The 19,836-nt window shown below is 38.3% G+C and overlaps 1 protein-coding gene across 1 annotated transcript in view; it reads left to right on the top strand.

Moving 5' to 3' along the window:
* MAPK1 (mitogen-activated protein kinase 1) overlaps positions 1-19,836 on the top strand; it is a 78,899-nt gene that overhangs the window by 25,188 nt on the left and 33,875 nt on the right. The window contains exons 2-3 of the mRNA XM_054592732.1: positions 14,323-14,505; positions 16,230-16,419. Coding sequence (XP_054448707.1) covers positions 14,323-14,505; positions 16,230-16,419 — 373 coding nt within the window. The remainder of the gene's footprint in view (positions 1-14,322; positions 14,506-16,229; positions 16,420-19,836) is intronic.

Here is a 19,836-nt window from a genome sequence, read left to right on the forward strand (position 1 = left end):
TTAGGGAGTCATTGCCACCTGTCTGGGGCAGGTGTGTAATATTTCTAACAATGAGGCAGTTCATAAGAGACTTAAATTTCTTGACACCTTTGTATTTCTGTAATGAGGCCAGTCATCTGAGCCTCTCCCCCTTGACCTGTTTGCATATAGCTTCAAAGGAGTGCTATTAAGTAGATCATCCTCTTCAAACTGTAGCTCCCTACCCTCCTGCCCTTTCTCCCCTGCACCTCCTGATTTGAGACCCTCACCTTTATTTGCCCAGTGTACTAGTCCTGTCTGGCCTGGATTCTGTCTGATGACCTCACCTCTGACCAGATTCTCACTTTCTGTTGATTGTTCCACTTCTGTTCTACAAGAACCAACTTTATTTTGTCTAGTCTTACAGCCTGACAATATATGCTGGAGAAAATCACTTAATTGTCATGATTGGCATCACTAAAAATACATGGATACTAATTTCTGCTGGTGTTCAACATGATCTTTTTACTTGTCCTCATTCAGATCTCTTAGCTCCCTTGTGTCTGGTTTGCCTTTTACAGCTTCTGCCTAAAACCTGCTTTCCCATACTTCTTGACAGCACATATTTGCCTCTAGTTTCAGAGGAGACAGATTTTGGCTTATCCTGAGAAAGAAGATCTAAATAGCCTTGTGAAGCACAACATTTTCTATAACATGATCATTATGGTTTTTTTTTTTTTTTTTTTTTTTTTTTTAAATCACTGTCTGCCTTCTTCAACTTATTTTCAGCTGTCCTCTCAGAATCTGGCTCCATTCTGAGCCTAATCTTGGTTCATCACCACCAAGAGAGCATGGCCGGTGGACTACATAAAAGAGCGGACTACTGGCTCTTTTATGATGCAATGGTGGAGAGCAATGGGTTTTGGAGGTCAGCACACCTGGGTTTGAATCATAGTTCTGTTAGCTGCTAGTTATGTAATCATAGGCAAGTTAATTGATTCCTCCCCTCTATCTCAGTTTGTTCATCTATAAAATAGGGGTTTATGCTTCATAGGGTTCTGGTGAAGAAAATATATAAGGATTTTTCTAAAGCTCTGTCCTAAGTGCCCAGTACACTGTCCTTATGATTAATGAGGTCCTTTCTCATTTTTTTACTCTACTTCAGTTCCAGAGGCACATGGAGCTGCCTATGCTGCTACCCTTGAATACTTGGCATTGGTGGAGACTTCATGTTCTTAGTCTTTGTTGATTATCTCTAGCTGTTGTCAGAGCTCACTACTGGCCAGCCTGACCTGAACCATTCCAAAATTCTTTGCCTAGTGAAGGTGAGAGGGAATGACTGAGGACGAAGGAAATGTTAGCAGAATGATCAAAGAGTGAGTAACCCATCTCCTCCGTTAAGGTCTCTCTCTCTCTCAGTGGAAGTTCAGAGCACAGTTGAATTACAAAGGTCACTTCTAATTAGTACTGCTTTGGGTTCCCGAATATCTGTGGCAGAGAATACTAACTCTGACTTTGTGCTACCCTAGCATGCTTCAGATAAAACAAACTCTTGGTTGTGGGTTTTTAGGATGGTGATGGTCACGGTGCTAAATCTTGATAAGGAATCTTAGATCTAGTAACATAGACTAATTTCTCTTCTTTGTAGGGAGAGAAATGTTAAGTTTTTTATACTTAAAAAATAATAATTTGTGTACTTCAGTCCACCAAAAACTTTGTGGAACCTTTACTAGTCACTCCAAGTCTTCATCTTTCTATGTTTATATCTGTGCATACGTATTTATGTACATTCAACCACATAGCTAGGTGTGAGGGTGTTTTCCTCATTCTATTGTATAAATATTACATTTTGTTTGTTTGTTTTATTTTGTACTTCTAAGGTTTGGAAGAAGCCTGACACAAAATATGGAACCTCCTCCTTTTTGTAACTTGACCAACACTATCAGAGCAGATATGCAGGACAGAGCCAAGTTAGGGCTAAAACTCAGTCCTCCTGTTGTGAGGTTTGATGTTTCTTCCTTTTTAGGGTATCATATGGTAAATGTAATTAATAATAATAATAAATAAAAAATAAAATGGCTATACAACTTTTCTTTTGGAAGGCCTAATAATCTTTCAGTCTTTGCGTCTACTGTTTCTACACTCTTCACAACCCTTTTCCTTTTTTTGTCCTCTCTCTCTCTCTCTTTTTTTTTTTTTTTTTTTGTGCTTCCCTCATTTTTGAGCCAAGCAAATAGTTGCTCAGAGATGTTAGGTAACTCAGCGATGTCTCAGCTAGTAAGGGATAAGGGCCAGATTTGCAAATCGTCTGGCTGCTTGGCCCTGTTTTATTACTGAAGTGATTTCAAAGTGCTGCCCTGGCTTGTGTGGCTCAGTGGATTGAGTGCCAGCCTGCGAACCAGAGTTTCAGGGTTCAATTCCCAGTCAGGGCACATGCCTGGGTTGCAGGCCATGCCCCAGTAGAGGGCATGTGAGAGGCAACGACACATTGATATTTTTCTACCTCTCTCCCTCCCTTCCCCTCTCTCTAAAAATAAATTCTTTTTTTTTTTAAATGCTTATGTAGACAAATTTGTTCAGGTTCTGAGGTGTCTGCTCCTTTTCTAGAGAGGTTGTATACATGTTAATGACATAATATTTTAAGCTATGATATTTATAGTACATTGGAGCATTGATTCTTAAAATACTTTACAATTATGATGATTTTATAGCTAAAATGACTTTAGACTAGCTTTTATTTGCTCTGGTAATTATTTTCATCCTCTTAAAAAAAAAACCTTTGCACTGGCTTTCTTGGTTAGTAAATGATGAGAGAATCAAACTCAAGTAAGGAATGTATTTTCTTTTAAAGCAGTCATCTGTATTATCTACCTACTTATTTTTGGAACATTAATTTGGATCAGTCTTAACTTATTTAGTATCTGAAGACAAGTTAATTTTTATCTGTGAAACGAAGTACTGTAGTTTTGTGTTCAGATAATTAAAGTTCACCCAAATGGGTAGCTTGGAGAACAGCTTAATAGCTTTCTCTAAAAATAACCCATTCACAGTTGATAGGTGGCATTTTAGTTGCTTAACATTGGGTACAGTATGTGGTGCTTGTGTATACCTACTTCATTTAGACAGACTTTATTTTCCACAAATATTATTGAGTCTGCTATGAAATGACTAGAATGACAGGCTGGGGAGGATAAGGAGAAAATCTGAATGTACCACAGTTTTTATAATTATATCAAAGCCTTAGAAAATGTGGAAGGCTGGGCATTTCTTCTAATAACTGCCATTGCGCAAAACAGGTTTGGAACATTTCCTTTGGAATTGCCTTCAATATGTGCGTACAGGGTGGGACAAAAGTAGGTTTACAGTTTGTATGGAAAATAATACAGTAATTAATAAATGATACTGTATGAATCATAAAAGAAAACTTCAATATTTATAGTACAGTTTAGTTTTATTTAAATCACCTTTTGAGGCATTGTTTTTTAAATTTGTAAAAAGATTTTATTTTCAGAGAGAGGGGAAGGGAGGGAGAAAGGGGAGAGAAACATCAATGGGCTGCCACTCACATACTCCTAACTGGAGATCTGGCCCTTCACCCAGGCATGTATCCTGACTGGGAATCGAACCTGCAACCTTTTGGTTCACAGGCCAGTGCTCAGTCCACTGAGCCACACCAGTCAGGGCAAGGTGTTGTTTCTGTACAATAAAATAACACCTTTTCTATGCACATAGTTCAGTGAACCATGGCAAAAGTATATCCTTGTGTAACTGCTACCACAGTGGGGAGACAGAGCATTATACATAATGCCAGAAAGTTCTTTTGTGCCCCTTTGCATTCAGTATTCACCTCAGGTAACCGTGGATCAGCTGTCACTGTGGATCAGCTTCAATTTCTCTAGAATTCTGTATAAATGGAAATAAAAGATCTGTACTCTTTTTGTGTCTGGCTTCTTTCACTTAGCATAGCAGTTTTCATATTCATCCTTGTTACATACATCACTGGTTGTTTTCCTTTTTGTTGCTAAGCACCTTCCATCGTATTGTTTACCCTTCCCTTGTGGATGGATATTTGGGTGGTTCCAAGTTTGAGACAATAAATGAATAAAGCTCCTACATATATTTGTATGTGTCTCTGTGGATATGTATTTTCATTTCTTGAATAAATATTTAGGAGTGGAGCTGCGGGGTTATATGGTAAGTTTATGTATACCTTTTCAGAAACTGTCAAACTTTTCCATAGTGGTTCTATTATTTTGCAGTTCTCCCTGCAGAGTATTCAAGCTTTTCTACATCCTCATCAGCACTTGGTATGGTCAGTCTTTTTTATTTTAACTATTCTCTAATGGGTGTGTGGTTTTCATTTGCATTTCCCTTATGACTCACCAGTCATTTTTTCATGTGTTTATTATCTTAAAGAAGTGTCTGTAATCTTTGGCTTATTTTAAATACTGTGTTGTCTTCTTCTTTTGAAGGTTGTGAGGGTTCTTTATATATTCTAAATACAAGTCCTACATATTGCAATTTTTTCCTCCAATCTGCACAGCTCATTTTTGGTGTTGATGGCATTATCTGACCTGCTCATCTGTCTCATTCACAAGATCCCACTCAGCACCTTTCATTTTCAGTCTTGCTAATTTCTGTATCACTCTTGCATACTCCAGGAGTTTTACTACTCACCTCGGGGGTGTAGTTGTTTTTATTTTTTCAATTATTTCACTGAAAGTGCTGGTTCATAGTGCCCTTTGGCCTGGGATGTTAAATGTCTTGCTGTGGGTGACATGGTTTAACACTGTAAACTAACCTGCTTAAATTGCCAGCTATGTGCTTGTTGCTTAGTCCAAGCCACTACCATCTTTCACTATTGCAGTACTTAAAATGGTTTCCTTTTTTTACTTTTTCCTTTATATAATTCAGTCTTCATATCATAGCTGGAGAGATTACTTGAAAATATATATTGGGCACTTCTAGTCCCCAGCTTAAAGTGGACATGCACTTATGAGCATCTTAAATTCTTAGTACACCTGCCAGATTATTGTCTATTTCTTCAGCCTCATCTTGAGCCATTCTCTCTCTGCTTGGTACACTTCAGCCACAAAAGCTTTCTTTTGGGTCCACAAAGACTCAGGCCTAACCCCTCCCTGCTCAATAGAATACTTACTACCTTCTCTGCCATCTCTCAACTTGGCTAATTTCTGCTCATCCTTCAGGTCACTGCTTTAAATGTCATTTCCTTAAAGAGGAAGAGCCTTCCCTAAGTCACTAATTAAAACAAGTTCTCTAGTTATCTGTGATGACATTAATTACATAATTTGCATTATAATTTATATATTTGTAATATGTATTATGTTTCTATATATTTTCCCCATATTATATAAAGTTTAAGAGCAGGAACCTTTCTGTTTTTACACTGCTATATTCATAGTGTGCAATACAGTGTAGATGATAAATACTGATAAATAAAATTGATTTTAACATTTAAATGTTTTTAAAGTTATTCAGTATACCTCCTTCAGTATCCCAAATGACATTTCTTTTTCTTGAATACAAACTTATATACTGGTTTTCTGTCTCCCATTTCCACTGAATCTGCAAATTGACTAGTAACAGAAATTCTCTTTTTTTAATTGATTATGCTATTACAGTTATCCCGATTTTTCTTCCTCAGCCCTCTTCCACCCAGCACCCCCCACTCCCTCAGGCAATCCCCCTACCATTGTTCATGTCCATGTGTCATGTATTTAAGTTTTTTGGCTATTCCATTTCCTATGCTGATGCTGGAAGCACAGGGCCTTCATTTCCTCCATCTGAATCATCCACAGGCATCCTTAGATCACTAAATCGGGAAGTTCAAGACTGTCCTTGTTGTCCCCAACCCCTGATCTCATTTGTACCTCCCAAAACCAGGCTTGCCCCTAATGTTTGCAAGACCTGGATCAAGACTACAGTGGAACCCCACAAACATGTAAATCAAACCAAGAAACAATAAATATATATTCTCCCTTCCTACTGGGGCCGATAAAACATAAAAGAACTGCAAGGTCAGGTTCAGATAGAAAATTTTTAACCTCTTCAGTCTTGAACTTACGTGCATACACCTGGCCTGATATTCCAAGTGCAGTGCATTCCCTGCAAATGCTGCCCCTTGGTGTTCCCCCTTGTGCACACACTGGAGGAGCATTCTGCCTTCAGCAGAGCCACTGTTCAGGAGACACACACAACCTTGGAAGCGGACTCAAGAGATGGGGATTCTGGAGCTCCTGATGGTCATCTTTCTTGGACCCCATGAACCTCATGAGGGGTATGACTGGATGAGGGCCAGTTGTTCCCATCATGTTCTGCTCACTTTATTTCTCTCCTTTTTTAAAAATCCTCACTCGATATATTTACTGGTATTTAGAGAGAGGGACGGCGGGGGTTGGGGGAGAGAAATATCCATGTGAGAGAAAAACGTAGATCAGTCACAGAGCTCCCATATGCCCCACGACCAGGGATTGAACCCACCACCTTTTAGTGTATGTTATGATGCTCCAGCCAAGTGAGCCACCTGGCCAGGGCTGTTCTGCTCATTTTCCTCTCCACATGTTAACTCTTGCCTTTCTTTGTAACCTTGCTCCTCTTTGGAAAGCCTGCTCATCCTTCAGGATATGGTTTCTGTAGGCCTCACCTTTTAATCCTATCCTTAAAACCCTTATTTGGACTTAATCTACCCAGCTTCTCCTTGTGTTTCAGATGTGCTTTACTATGGTGAAGGCATTTCCTTGAGTGGGATCATTATTTTTGCCACCAGTCCTACCGTGAAGTCTCACAAGTGGGAAGTGCTTGACAAGTGAGGTTTGAGTCCACCACATCTCTGGCATCACTCTCATGTTGTTGTGGTAACCCTATCAAAACAGGAAATGAAGTTAATTTAGCATGACTTGTTAATAATTGACTCATTCTGGTTCCTCTTTCTTCCCAAGCAATCACAAACATCTGTTAAATAATCTACTCCAGAATTTTGTGGGCTTCTACTTCCACATTTACTGGTCAAATACATTTCTGGAATCTCTCTGTTCCCACCCACCCAGGCCCAGGGATAAACCATGCATCCAAAGAACCCTGGTTCCTTTTTTTAACTGTTCTCTGCAAAAGTAATTGATATACTTTAAATATATGTAGTCTCTTCTATATCTCTACAATTTAATGTTTGACATACATTCCCACGAAACTATTGACACAGTCAAGATAACGAACATACTCATCACCTCCAAAAGTTACCTAGTTTCCATTTATGTAGCCCTCCCTCCAGCCCCAGGTAGCCCTACTGATCTGCTTTCTGTCCTCATAGATTAGTGTGCGACTTATATGAATGGAAGTACTTTGCTTTTGGTCTGATTTCACTCAGTATAATTATTTCAGTGTTCATCTGTGTTATTAATAGTTCATTCCACTCTGTTGATGAATAGTAGGAATCTGTTTTGAAAATTGAGTATACTCACCTGGACCCTTTCCCAGTCCCCTCAATTTATAGGTCTCAGTATAGAATTCACCTGGGACTTGAGGCTGCATGTATGCAAGGTGTGTGTATGTGTCTGTTTTAAATAATATACCCAATTCCACTTTGAAAGATTGTTCTCTCAGGTAGGAAGGAGATTAAGATGTTTTTGTATTGGTCAGTAATTCTAAAATAATTGTGCTTTCTCCTCTAAAGGGCATTTCTGTAGTCCACTAGTATTTTCCTGTGTTTTTTTTCCTAATTAAAAAATGTTAGATATATCTTAGAGACGTTGACATGGCTCCTTAATCAAAACAATGTAGCCCTGACTGGTGTGGCTAAGTGGGTTGGGAGTCCTCCCACAAACCAAAAGGTCACTGGTTCGATTCCCAGTGCCCAGTTGAGGGTATGTAAGAAACAACTGATTGATGTTTCTCTCCCTCTCTTTTTCCCTCACTTTCCCCCTCTCTAAAAATAAATAAGATCTTAAAAAAAAAAAAAAAAAGGTAATATAAAGAGGACTACAAAGGCTTTCCTCCCCTATCTGTTCCACTCCAGCCTGGTATTTTGTCCCTCCCTCCACTACCACTCATAATACTTCCTTTTGTAACTTTCTAGACTTTATACAAACACAAACAAATGTTAATATATATTTTACTTTCATTCTTTATTAGAAAAAAGTAATCTCTACTGCTAATCCTTTCTTTTTCCTGTTGAATAGATCTTGAAGGTCTTTTCATGGCATTCCTGTTTTTCAGTGCATAGTATTCCACCATATGGATGCCCACTTCCTTTTGATAGACCTCTTTTTAAATTAAATTTGTTTTATTTTGAGATAATTGTAGAGCTACATGCAGTTGTAATAAGTAATAACAGAGATACCTCAGTTTCCTCCTATGGTAACATCTTGCATAATTGTAGTATAATGCCAGAGCTGGGAGATTGGCAGTGATAAATTTTACAGAGCTCATTCATATGTCACTAGTTTTATAAGCACTCATTTGATGTGTTTAGTTGTGTGCAGTTTTATCACATATATAAGTTCATGAAACCACTACCGTTCTTTTTTGACCTGTATTGAAATACTTAGTTTCTCCCTTTTAAATTTTTCTTTTAAAAAAAAAATATATATATATATATTTTATTTTTAGAGAGAGGGTAAAGGAAGGCGAAAGAAAGGGAAAGAAACATTAATGTGTGGGAGATACATTGATTGGTTGCCTCTCGCACACCCCCAGCTGGGGACCTGGCCCACAACCCAGGCACATGTCCTGACTGGGAATCAAACCAGTAACCCTTTGGTTTGCAGGGTGGCACTCAATCCACTGAGCCACACTGGCCAGGGCTCCCTTTTTAAAACTTTTAAAAATTTTCGGTGTAAAAAAAAAAAATACAATGTAAAATTTGCCATTTTAAAAAGTATACAGTTAAGTAGTTCTCAGTATATTCACATTGTTGTGCAACAGAATTGTAGAACTTTTCCATCTTGTGAGACTAAAGCTGTACCCTTCAACACCATCTCATTTCCCCATCCCCTCAGTCTTTGGTAACTACAATTCTACTTTCTGATTCTCTGAGTTTGACAACTTCAGATGCCACATGTGAGTGGGCTCTTACATTATTTTCTTTTTGTGACTGGCTTATTTCACTTAGCATGTCCTCCAGATTCACCCATGATGTAGTAAGTGGTAGAATTTCCTTCTTTTTTAGGTCTGAATAATATTCCCATGTATGTATATACCACATTTCTTTTTTCATCTGTCCATCAATGGCCATTTGATTTGCTTCCACTTCTTGACTGTTGTGAATAATGCTGTAGGAGACATGAGTGTGCTAATAATGTCTCTTCAAAATCCTGTTTTGAATTCTTTTGGATACATACCCAAAAGTGGGATTTCTGGGTTGTATGATTTTATGTTTAATTTGTTGAGGAATTTCAATACTGCTTTTCATAGTGGCTGGGCCATTTTACATTACCAACAGTGCACAATGGTTCCAGTTTCCTCCACATCCTAACACTTTTTTTTTAAAGTAGCAATCCTTACGGGTGTGAAGTGATAGATTGTTGTGGTTCTAATTTGCATTTATCTAATTAATGATGTTGAGCAACTTTTTGTATGTTTGTTGGCCATTTGTCTTTGGAGAAATATCTATTTGACATGTCTTATTTTTAATGTTTCTTTTTAATTGAACCATTCTTGAGTTCCTAAGATTAACTATTACTTAGACATAATGGATTATTATTTTAATGTGTTGTCAAATTCTATTTACTTTTTTACTTTACTTTTTGTGCTTGTACATGAGATTGTTCTTTGGGTTTTGTTCTTTGCCATAAATTATTCTTTATTCTGTTTTTACATTTCCTTTTAATTATAATTAACATCCATTATTTTATTAGTTTCAGGTAGACCATATAGTGATTCAACATTTATATACATTACAAAGTTTAACCATAATAAATTCAGTAAACATATGTCACCACCATACATAGTTATTACAATATTATTGACTCTGTGACCTATGCTGTACATTACATTTCTTGACTTACTTTATAACTGGAAGTTTGTACTTCTTAATCCTCTTCCTCTTTTCTGCGCAACTTCTCACTCCTCTCCTCTCTGATAATTTCAATTTATTCTCTGTACCTATGAATTTGTTTCTGTTTCATTTTGTTTGTTCATTTGTTTTGTTTTTTTAGTTTCCACAGATGAAGTGAAATCATACAGTATTTTTCTTTCTCTGTCCAGCTTTTTTCACTTAACATAATACTTTCTAGGTCCATTCATGGTGTTGCCAATGGCAAGATTTCATCTTTTTTATGGCTGAGTAAATTCCACTTATGTATGTATCACAACTTCATCCATCTGTTGATGGACACCTAGGTTGCTTCTGTACCTTGGCTATTGTAAACAGTGCTGTGCTGCAGTGAACATGGAGGTGCATATATCTTTTCAAATTATTCTTTTCATTTTTTTCGGATAAATACCCAGATGTGGAATTGCTGAGTTGTACGGTAGTTGTATTTTTAATTTTTTTAAATTGATTTTTAGAGAGAGAGGAGAAGGGAGGGAGAGATATCGATGTGAGAAAGAAACATCAGTTGATTGCGTCTTGTATACATCCCGACCAGGGGTCAAACCCACAACCTAGGCATGTGTCCTGACTAGGAATCAAACCAGCGACCTTTAGCTTTGCAGTCAGAGCATATTTTTAATTTTTTGAGGAATCTCCATACTGCTCTTCATAGTGGCTGCATTAATTTACTGTCTCACCAACAGTACATGTGGTTTCCCTTTATTCCCACACCCTTGCCAGTATTTACTTGTCTTTTGGATAATAGCCATTCTGACAGGTATGAGGTGATAATTTATCATTGTGGTTTTGATTTGCATTACTCTAATGATTAGTGATACTGAACATCTTTCCATGTGTCTATTGGCCTCCTCTGTGTCGTCTTTGGAGAAATTTTTGTTCAGGTCCTTCACCTGTTTTTTTAGTTGGATTGTTTATTTGCTGTTGAGTTGTATGAGTTCCTTATATTTTTTGGATATTACTCCCTATAGAATATATCATTTGCAAATAAATATCCCATTCAGTAAGTTGCCTTTTCATATTTTGTTTTTTTTAATTGTGCAAAAACTTTACAGTTTGATGTTGTGTCATGAATTTATTGTTGCTTCTGTTGCCTTGCCCAAGGAGATACATCTAAAAAAAGTATTGTTAAGCCCTGACTGATGTGGCTCAGTGGATTGAGTGCTCTCCTGCAAACCAAAGGGTCGCCAGTTTGATTCCTAGTCTAGGGCACATGCCTGGGTTGTGGACCAGGTCCCCGGTACAGGGCATGTAAGAAGCAACCATGCATTGATGTTTCCCTCTCCTTCTCTTCTCCCTCCTTTCTCCTCTCTCTAAAAATAAATTTAAAAAAAATTTTTAAATAAAAAAAGTTAAGATCCATGTCAAAGAGTTTACTGCTTTTTTTCTTCTTGAGGCTTTATGGTTTCAGGCCTTATATATGTCTTTGGACACATTTTGAGTTTATTTTTGTATGTATATGGTGTAAGAAAGTGGTCCTGCCGTTCCCCTCCCATTTGACAGATACTCTACAGTTAGTAACTGGATGTCCTTCTGGTATAGTCTAAATGCCCTTTAAACCACCATTTATTCGTTGTACATCAGGGCAGGCAAGTCTGCTCATAGACCCTTTAGTGATTCCTCCCTACTGCAGATCAGTGCTTTGGGAGCATGGTACCCATGGTACCATATCTTCTTCTCTCCTACCGGTTTCTATATTGTCTGTCTGTCTGTCTGTCTCTCTCTCTCTCTCTCTCTCTCTCTCTCGTCCATTGTACAGAAGCTGTTCAGTCTACCCTCATTTTTTCAGGGCTTTCCCATGCTGCCATTTTGGACCAAAAGTCTTTTTTATTTATAATGATTATTCACTTTACAGAGATGAATTAGGAAACCCTTTATTCTCTTAACCTTGAGTTTTTATTTTTGAAAAGAGCAAGTCTATAAGGTAAACTGAAATGTGAATATCTAAAATTAATCCACCCAAAGACAGTGTAGTCACAGATTGGATTAAGATCCCAGACTGCAACCATAGGTTATTTACAGGACTCATATTGAAAGCAAAAGCTGTAGCATGGTGATAGTTAGAAGAAGGGAGATAAGCAGATTAAGTTCTCATAGAAAAAGAAAGAAAATGGAGTTGGTAATACCAGAGTGATTTTAAAAACAGATACTATATTGCCCTGACCGGTGTGGCTCAGTCAGTTGGGCATTGTCCCACAAAGCAAAAGGTCTCTGGTTTGATTCCCAATCAGGGCACATGCCTGGGTTGCAGTTCTGTCCCTGGTCGGGACGCATATGAGAGTCAACAGATCGATGTTTTTCTCCTTTTTCTCCCGCTTTAAAACACTGTTAAGAGACACTAGCTGATCCATTGTAAAAGGTATACCAATAAAATATATTAGCCAAGCATGAGCATAATAAAAACAAAAAACAAAACTGAGAAATCCAAGGAGACAGGAGCAAATATGGACTTATTGGGGAAGAGTATAAACTTTTTGAGATCAGTTTTGCCAGCAGATAGTGTAAACCTAAAGGTCAGCAGGATGGAGTAGTAGAAAAGACAAGAACAGACCCAGCTCCATAAATAGGGGGGTCACACCTTCTTTTGAAGTGGGAACCAATGGGAATAATCCCATGCCGTCTCGTTTAAAACAGGTCAGTTGTCTTTTTTTTTTTTTTTTTAAATCACTGAATGTTGATACAATTGAAGGGGCACGCTGACCATGAACTTCTCCCTGAACGATCTCTTAAGATTTTATTTATTTATTTATTTATTTATAGAGAGGAAGAGGGAGAGAAACATCAGTCAGTTTCACACACCCAAATGAGGACCTAGCCCACAACTCAGGCATGTGCCCTGACTGGAACCGAATTGGTGACCTTTCAGTTCGCAGGACAATACCTAGCCCACTCAGCCACACCAGTCAGGGCCCCCTGAACAGTCTTGTTCTTGAAAGCAAATTTATGGCCATGGCCATGTCTGACTACCATGTCTCAGTAAAACTAGGATTTTATAATGTTGAGTTTAAATGAATATTTTACAACTTTTTAAATTTATGTTCCCTTTTGTTGAACTCTTGCTCTATGATTTGAATTACCCAAAAAGAGTTTTAATTTCTAAAATTACTTACTCCCAATATTGAATAAGCTTGTTTAACATAGCCCTTTGCCTACCTACCTGCACATCAGTGGTTTAGGTATTCATTCAGCAAACCAAGGCAAAATAAGATTTGAGTAATGATGCTTGTATTTAAGGAAATACATTTCATTTTAAAGTATCGGGGTTATCTGTGTGCACTATATTAATGGTATTGTGGGAGAATTGAAGCTGAGTAAGATGAGGTCCCCCCTACAGCATAGTTTTGTGATAGTAAGACAAATACATCAAATAATTCTCAAAATAAGGAGACTGATAAATAATCATTAAAGAAACACAAACTGGAAATAAACTTATTTTACTGTTTTTTTATTTCCAGTACTTAACCCTGAGGAAACAAGCAGTAATGTTTTGTTGCCTGTCAGTGTCACTTCATTGCTTCTGTTAATGGGCCAGATGTTTATATTTAGTAATACAAAAAGTGTCAATAGAATACTGATCATAAAGATAATAGTAACATTCCAGATTCAAATTTATCATAAAAGTAAAGATATAATGTAATTATTATTGTTCCTGCTTGGATTTCTATTTCATCAGACCTTAGTGACAACTTGGAAAGAACTGGGCCTTTGTTGGGGCTGTGAAAGTAGTTTTTGAAGAATACATTATAGGTTTTGTTATGAGATTATCCAAAGGTCTTGCTTAAATTTCTTCCAAGGGGGTTGGAAGGAGAGAGGGAGTCTTGGCATTTTGCAAGACAGAGTTGATAAAAATACTCAAGGTGTGTCCTTTGGGTCCGTTTTTGTTAGGGATGAAGATGTGATTGATGGTCATTTGAATGTTTCTCCTGAGTCAGGGGAATCTGATACAACAGTGGAAAGTTGTTTTGGAGGCAGAAATGATTTTACTCTCAGTTGCTGTTAAAAAACAGTAGAAAAAGTGTGTGTGTGGTGGGGAGGGTAACTCCATGTTACTGGGTTTATTAAAATGGGTGTTCACAGTTACCAGGGCCAGGCCCTCTGCTACATTGTTCCAGCTTCACCTTCCCTAGCCTGAGGCCTTTTTCATGGATACTATACATTCTGCCTTCACAGGTATTAAACAAGTATTTAACCAGAGTGCTAAATAATACTTTACCAGTTTGCATTCTTTCTACCAAGATAATTAATTCTGAGAACTGTTTTTAATGCAATCTCTTTCCCTTTCCTTTTTCTTTTTTTAGCTCTGCTTATGATAATGTCAACAAAGTTCGCGTAGCCATCAAGAAAATCAGTCCTTTTGAGCACCAGACCTACTGCCAGAGAACCCTGAGGGAGATAAAAATCTTACTGCGCTTCAGACACGAGAACATCATTGGTATCAATGATATCATTAGAGCTCCAACCATCGAGCAAATGAAAGATGTGTATCCTTTGTAGACAGCAGACTCCACTGCTTGGTCACTTTGTTGAGTAAATGTAATTTGAAATGTTCTGGACGTACCAGAGGAAAGGAAAAGTATATAAAGCACACTTAAGGGGAAATGATAATATGTTTGCCTTTTACTATAATGCCCCCATTATGTAAAATTTTTCTCTGATTCATTTTACCTGTTCTATTTTTAGTGTCTTTTTAACAAATCCATTTTTTTTCTTGTCAGTTTCAGGAAAGATTTCCTTTAAGTGTAGTGATGCCATTTCCAGTCATGCTTTCTCTAGTCAAGATATATGGTTGGTTTTTGTGGTGAAAAAGAAAAGAAAGAACCATAGACTAAGATACAGAGAATTTAAGAAAGGAAGAGTACCCTGGGCATCACCTGATCAAATCCAGGCTGTTGTAATATTGGACCAAGTCATTTTACCTCTAGGTCTCAGTTTTCTCATCTTTAAAATTAAGGTACTAGCGCTCATGATCTTGAAGGTGACTCATCTCTGAAATTGTTATTAACTATGACCAATGTTTATAAGCCTGGACTCAGCAGATACAGAGGATGCTGCCTGGGTAAAGGCTACATTTGAAAGATATACATTAAATATACTGAAGAGGATCTGCCAGAAAAAAAGTTACAGTTTTGGTTAGTGCAGCATTCCTACCAGTGTGCTTAATTTGCATTCTGCCTTTCCAGGGAGAGGTAGTTCACTATCTCCAGGCAACCCTTTCCATTTTTAAATACATCTGTTACTAAGTTGTAGTGATTATTTTAAGTGAAATGCCTCCTGCCCCTGCCCTTACCACCTGCTGTCCTGCTTTACCTTTTAAAAATCAAATCTTGATTTCATATAAGTTTTCAGGTCAGTTTCTTTTGAATCTCATAGTGTGTCTCATCTAGCATGAATATATAGGAGACATACAATAATATTAACATAGAAATGAATAAAAGAAATGCAAGAGCATTGCAAATGGAATAATTATGGTGAAGTTAAGAGCTAAAGATTTTTATAATTTAATTTCTGTAAGAAAGAAATTAGCCATAGCTAAAATTCTAGATGCTCAGATAACATAGCAAGAAAGCAAGAGGAGCAAAACTAGCACAAGACCCCTCTTGGTATGACATCCTTATGGTGTTATTTATTTAGGATCTTAACATTAATTGAAGAGTCAAATAGATACACTGAGGGTTGAATTTAATAGCAGTGTTTTTTCGTCCTGTATCTCCAGAAGTTTTATGGTTGGTTTTTAAGGAGAAGAAGAGAACAAGGGAGGAGCAGGTAGATGAACAGTGACAGTACAGGTTGGCACAGGGCTAAAGAAAGGAGGTAGTATACACGATGCTCGCTGGTCACCACCCTCGCCCAGTTCTTTCCAACGAGCCTTCGAGGGGCTTTCTGATGATGGATAACTCAGAGAACAAGAACATTATTGTTTCAAGATTGGCCAGTATTTTCATAACAGCCTACTTTAGGTCTTAGCCTAGGCCAATGATGGGTCATATCAAGCACGTGTAATGTCTGTTTGTCTCACAGGACCTAATAAGGAGTTAACTACTTCAGATTCCTTCCATAAAGGAATACCAAGTTTTCATCCGTTTCTCATTTCCCTCATGGTCCTCATGATGTATAATGAACCATTTGGGGAGAGGGTTCATTTGTTTTCAGTGCTTTACTAAGTGTGAACAGCTATATGGTGTGTTACCTTAACCTGTCCAAACAGGTATATAGTACAAGACCTCATGGAAACAGATCTCTACAAGCTCTTGAAGACACAACACCTCAGCAACGACCATATCTGCTATTTTCTTTACCAGATCCTCAGAGGGTTGAAATATATCCATTCAGCAAACGTACTGCACCGTGACCTCAAACCTTCCAACCTGCTGCTCAACACCACCTGTGATCTCAAGGTCAGACAGGTCATTTACTTTTAGGGTGATATGTATTGAAAAAACTTTGATTGGGGCATATTTATTGTTACTCATGTTAAAACTATACCAGAAATACATGAAAACATTTTTATGGCAAAAAAAAAAATGCAAGTAAAGAGTGTTAGTTCTCTTCTTTTCCATCCTATTGCTTCTTCCTTTTCAGAGGTAGCCACTGTAACAAATTGGTGTATTTTCTTCCAAAGTTTTTTCTATGCTATTACATAATGTGTACTTTTATACTTATATATAAAAATAGGATCATTTGCAATTACATGTAAGTTAAAACAATCATCTGTTTCATTGGTCACCTTTTTCTTCAATAAATTTTATAGAAAGAACACTCAGAAAACCTCAGTGATTGTAATACCCAAATAAGGCATTTCCAGTGAACAGGGAGAACTACGGAGGTCTTCGATGAGATGAAAGGGTGTATGTGTGAGTTCAAGAAGACAGAGCTGTCTTCACCAGCCCCCTGGACTTCTTGCTCGTGGCAGTGGGGGCGGGCAGGAACTTCTTCCCCGGGCAGCTGGTGTCAGAGCTGAGTCCTGGCTGGATGCTCCAGGACCAGCAGCTGTCTGTTAGGGGCACAGTGCTGGGCGTGGTAACATATGAGAGCTTGGCAGCACAGCTGCTATTCACCAAGGTCGAGTTGGGTGTGCCATGGGCCCTTCTTCCCCTGACCTGCCAGTGGCCCACCAGGTGGCACTGCTGCACCTGAGCAAGAGCGAGCTCTTTGTGCTGAATTTGTCCTAGGCTGTGCTGCACTTGCACACAGTACAGCTGCTGGCCACTACTGGTCTGTATGCTGCGCCCATTGCTGTTGTGGTCTTCATGGACTGAATGTGCGTCTTCCAGGACCAGATAGATAGGCTGGGCTGCCTGCACGTAGATCCAGCCATGTATCTTTGCTTCAAGGCCATTGGGCTATTCATAACTGATGCCTGTGTCCTCTCTGGATCCGGTGTATGTGGAGAGCCTGCAGGAGAAGGTGCAGGTGGCTCTCACCCAGCACATGTGGGCCCAGTAGCTCTCCCACCCGCTGTGTCTCCGGCACCTGTTGCTATGGCTTCCTGCCTTGCGCACTGCCCCAGCCTCAGCCTCTCTCATCTCCCACTGTTTTTCATGTGCCTGGTGGGCAAGATGCCCATCAAGTCGTTGATCCGAAACATGCTGTTTTTCGGAAGAAAACAACTACAACTGGCCCTACAGCTCGGGCCAGTGACTGGACAGGACACCCGGGGCCCTGCAGCTTGGTCTGGAGAATTCAAGGGGCACGGCTGCCTGGGCCTCAAGAGAGATTCCCCAGATGAAAGACCACAGCCTCTCTCCTCAGACTCCTTTTTTTAAAATAGAATGTTTGTCTTTTCTGATTTTTTTAATCATGAAACCAAAAAGTAAGTGATCATCCAAGCTCCCTGTATTGTCCTCCCCAGAACCACTGATCAGGATGGGAGAGACTGAGGCTCTAATCCTGGGGCGGTCTTGACCCTCAGTGCCCCAGAAACTCCTGGGAAGGTAGAGTTGGCTTCTTAGTGTGATGGACAGAGGCCTGGTATCTGGACTGTAGGGGCAGCCACAGCCAGGAAAGACGTGAGTGTGCCTGATGATTTCTCTGGACATGTGATTCACATTGGACACCACGTGATGAATCATTAATAAAGGTGTTTCCTACCTGCAAAAAAGAAGAAGAAGAAGAAAAGCAGAAAGATATTCCATGTTCATAGATTGGAAAACTTACTATTGTTAAGATGGTAGTACTCCCCAAATTGGTCTACAGATATAATGCAATCCCTATCAAAACCCCAATGGCTTTTCTGCAGAAATGGACAGGCTCTTCCTGAAATGCATGTGGAAATTGAAGAGACCCAAAATAACCAAAAACAATGTTACAGAAGAATGAAGTTAAGAGGACACTTCCTGATTTCAAAACTTATTATAAAGCTATAGTAATCTAGACTGTGATATTGGCTTAAGAGTAGGCATATAGATCGGTGGGATAGAACTGAGTCAGTAAACCCATATGTTTACAAACAACTGATTTTCAGTAAAAATGCCAAGATCATTCATTGGCGAAAGAGTAGTCTTTTTCAACAAATGGTTCTAGAACACTTGGCTAGCCATACACAAAAGAATGAGATTGGGTCCCTCCTCACATCGTGTAAAAAAATTAACTTAAAATGGATCAAAGATCTCAATTTAAGAGCTAAGAATACACTTAGAAAATTTAGGAGTAGCCCTGGCAGGCGAGGCCCATTGGATTGAGTGCTAGTCTGTGAACCAAAGGGTTGCCAGTTCGATTCCCAGTCAGGGCACATGCCTGGGTTGCAGGACTTCCCAGTAGGGGGCATGTGAAAGGCAGCCACACGTTGATGTTTTCTCTCCCTCCTCCGTCCTTTCCCCTCTGTCTAAAAATAAATAAATAAAATCTTTTTTAAATAGTAAATCCTTGCAGTCTTGTGTCAGGCAGAGCTGCTTAGATATGACACCAAAAACACAAACAACAAAAGAGAAAAAAATGGGTTTCATCAAGAATAGGAACTTGTGCTACACAGTAAATCATCGAAAAAGTGAAAAAAAAAACCCCACAGAATGAGAGAAAATGTTTGTAAACTAAATATCTGATAAGACATACCTGAACTATATTAAAAAAAAACCCTTAAAATACAACAATTAAATATTCCAGTTTAAAAATGGGCAAAGGATCTGAGTAGACATCTTTCTAAAGAAGATATACAAATGTCCAATAAATACATTAGTAGGGAAATGCAAATCAAAACCACAATAAGATACTACTTCATACAAATTAGGATAGCTGTAATCAAAAAGATAAGTGTTGGTGAGGATTTCATTCTTCTGTGTATACCTAAGTAGCATGAAACATGACCTCACAAAAAGTACACAAATATTCACAGTAGTAAAAGAGCCTAAAGGAAGAAACAGTTCAAATGTCCAAATGATGGTGGATAAATAAAATGTGATAGATTCATACAATGGAATAAAAAGGAATGAAGTACTGATACATGCTACAACATGGATGAATCCTGCAACATTATTTTGTAAATGAAAGAAGCCAATCATAACAGATGGCATGTTGTACATTTCCATTTATATGAAATGTCTAGAACAGACACATCTATAGAGACAGGTTAGCTGTTGCCTCTGATCAGTGTGATACAAAAGAGACTGCTAATGAGTACAAGGCTTCTTTTTGCAGTTATAAAAATGTTCTAAAATTAGGTGGTGGTAATGGTTGTATAACCCTGGGATTATAATCCAAAAACCATTGAATTGTATATTTTAAATAGGTGGGTTGTAATAAAGCTGCTTAAAAAGTACATGTAGATGTATAGCAATGGTAATTTCTTGTACTTCAGTTCAACAGACATTCCTGTGAAA

The sequence above is a fragment of the Pteronotus mesoamericanus genome, unplaced genomic scaffold (genome assembly GCF_021234165.1).
Source record: "Pteronotus mesoamericanus isolate MK-2021 breed Mesoamerican mustached bat unplaced genomic scaffold, CSHL_Meso_final scaffold_371, whole genome shotgun sequence".
In the NCBI taxonomy this organism is placed as follows: domain Eukaryota; kingdom Metazoa; phylum Chordata; class Mammalia; order Chiroptera; family Mormoopidae; genus Pteronotus; species Pteronotus mesoamericanus.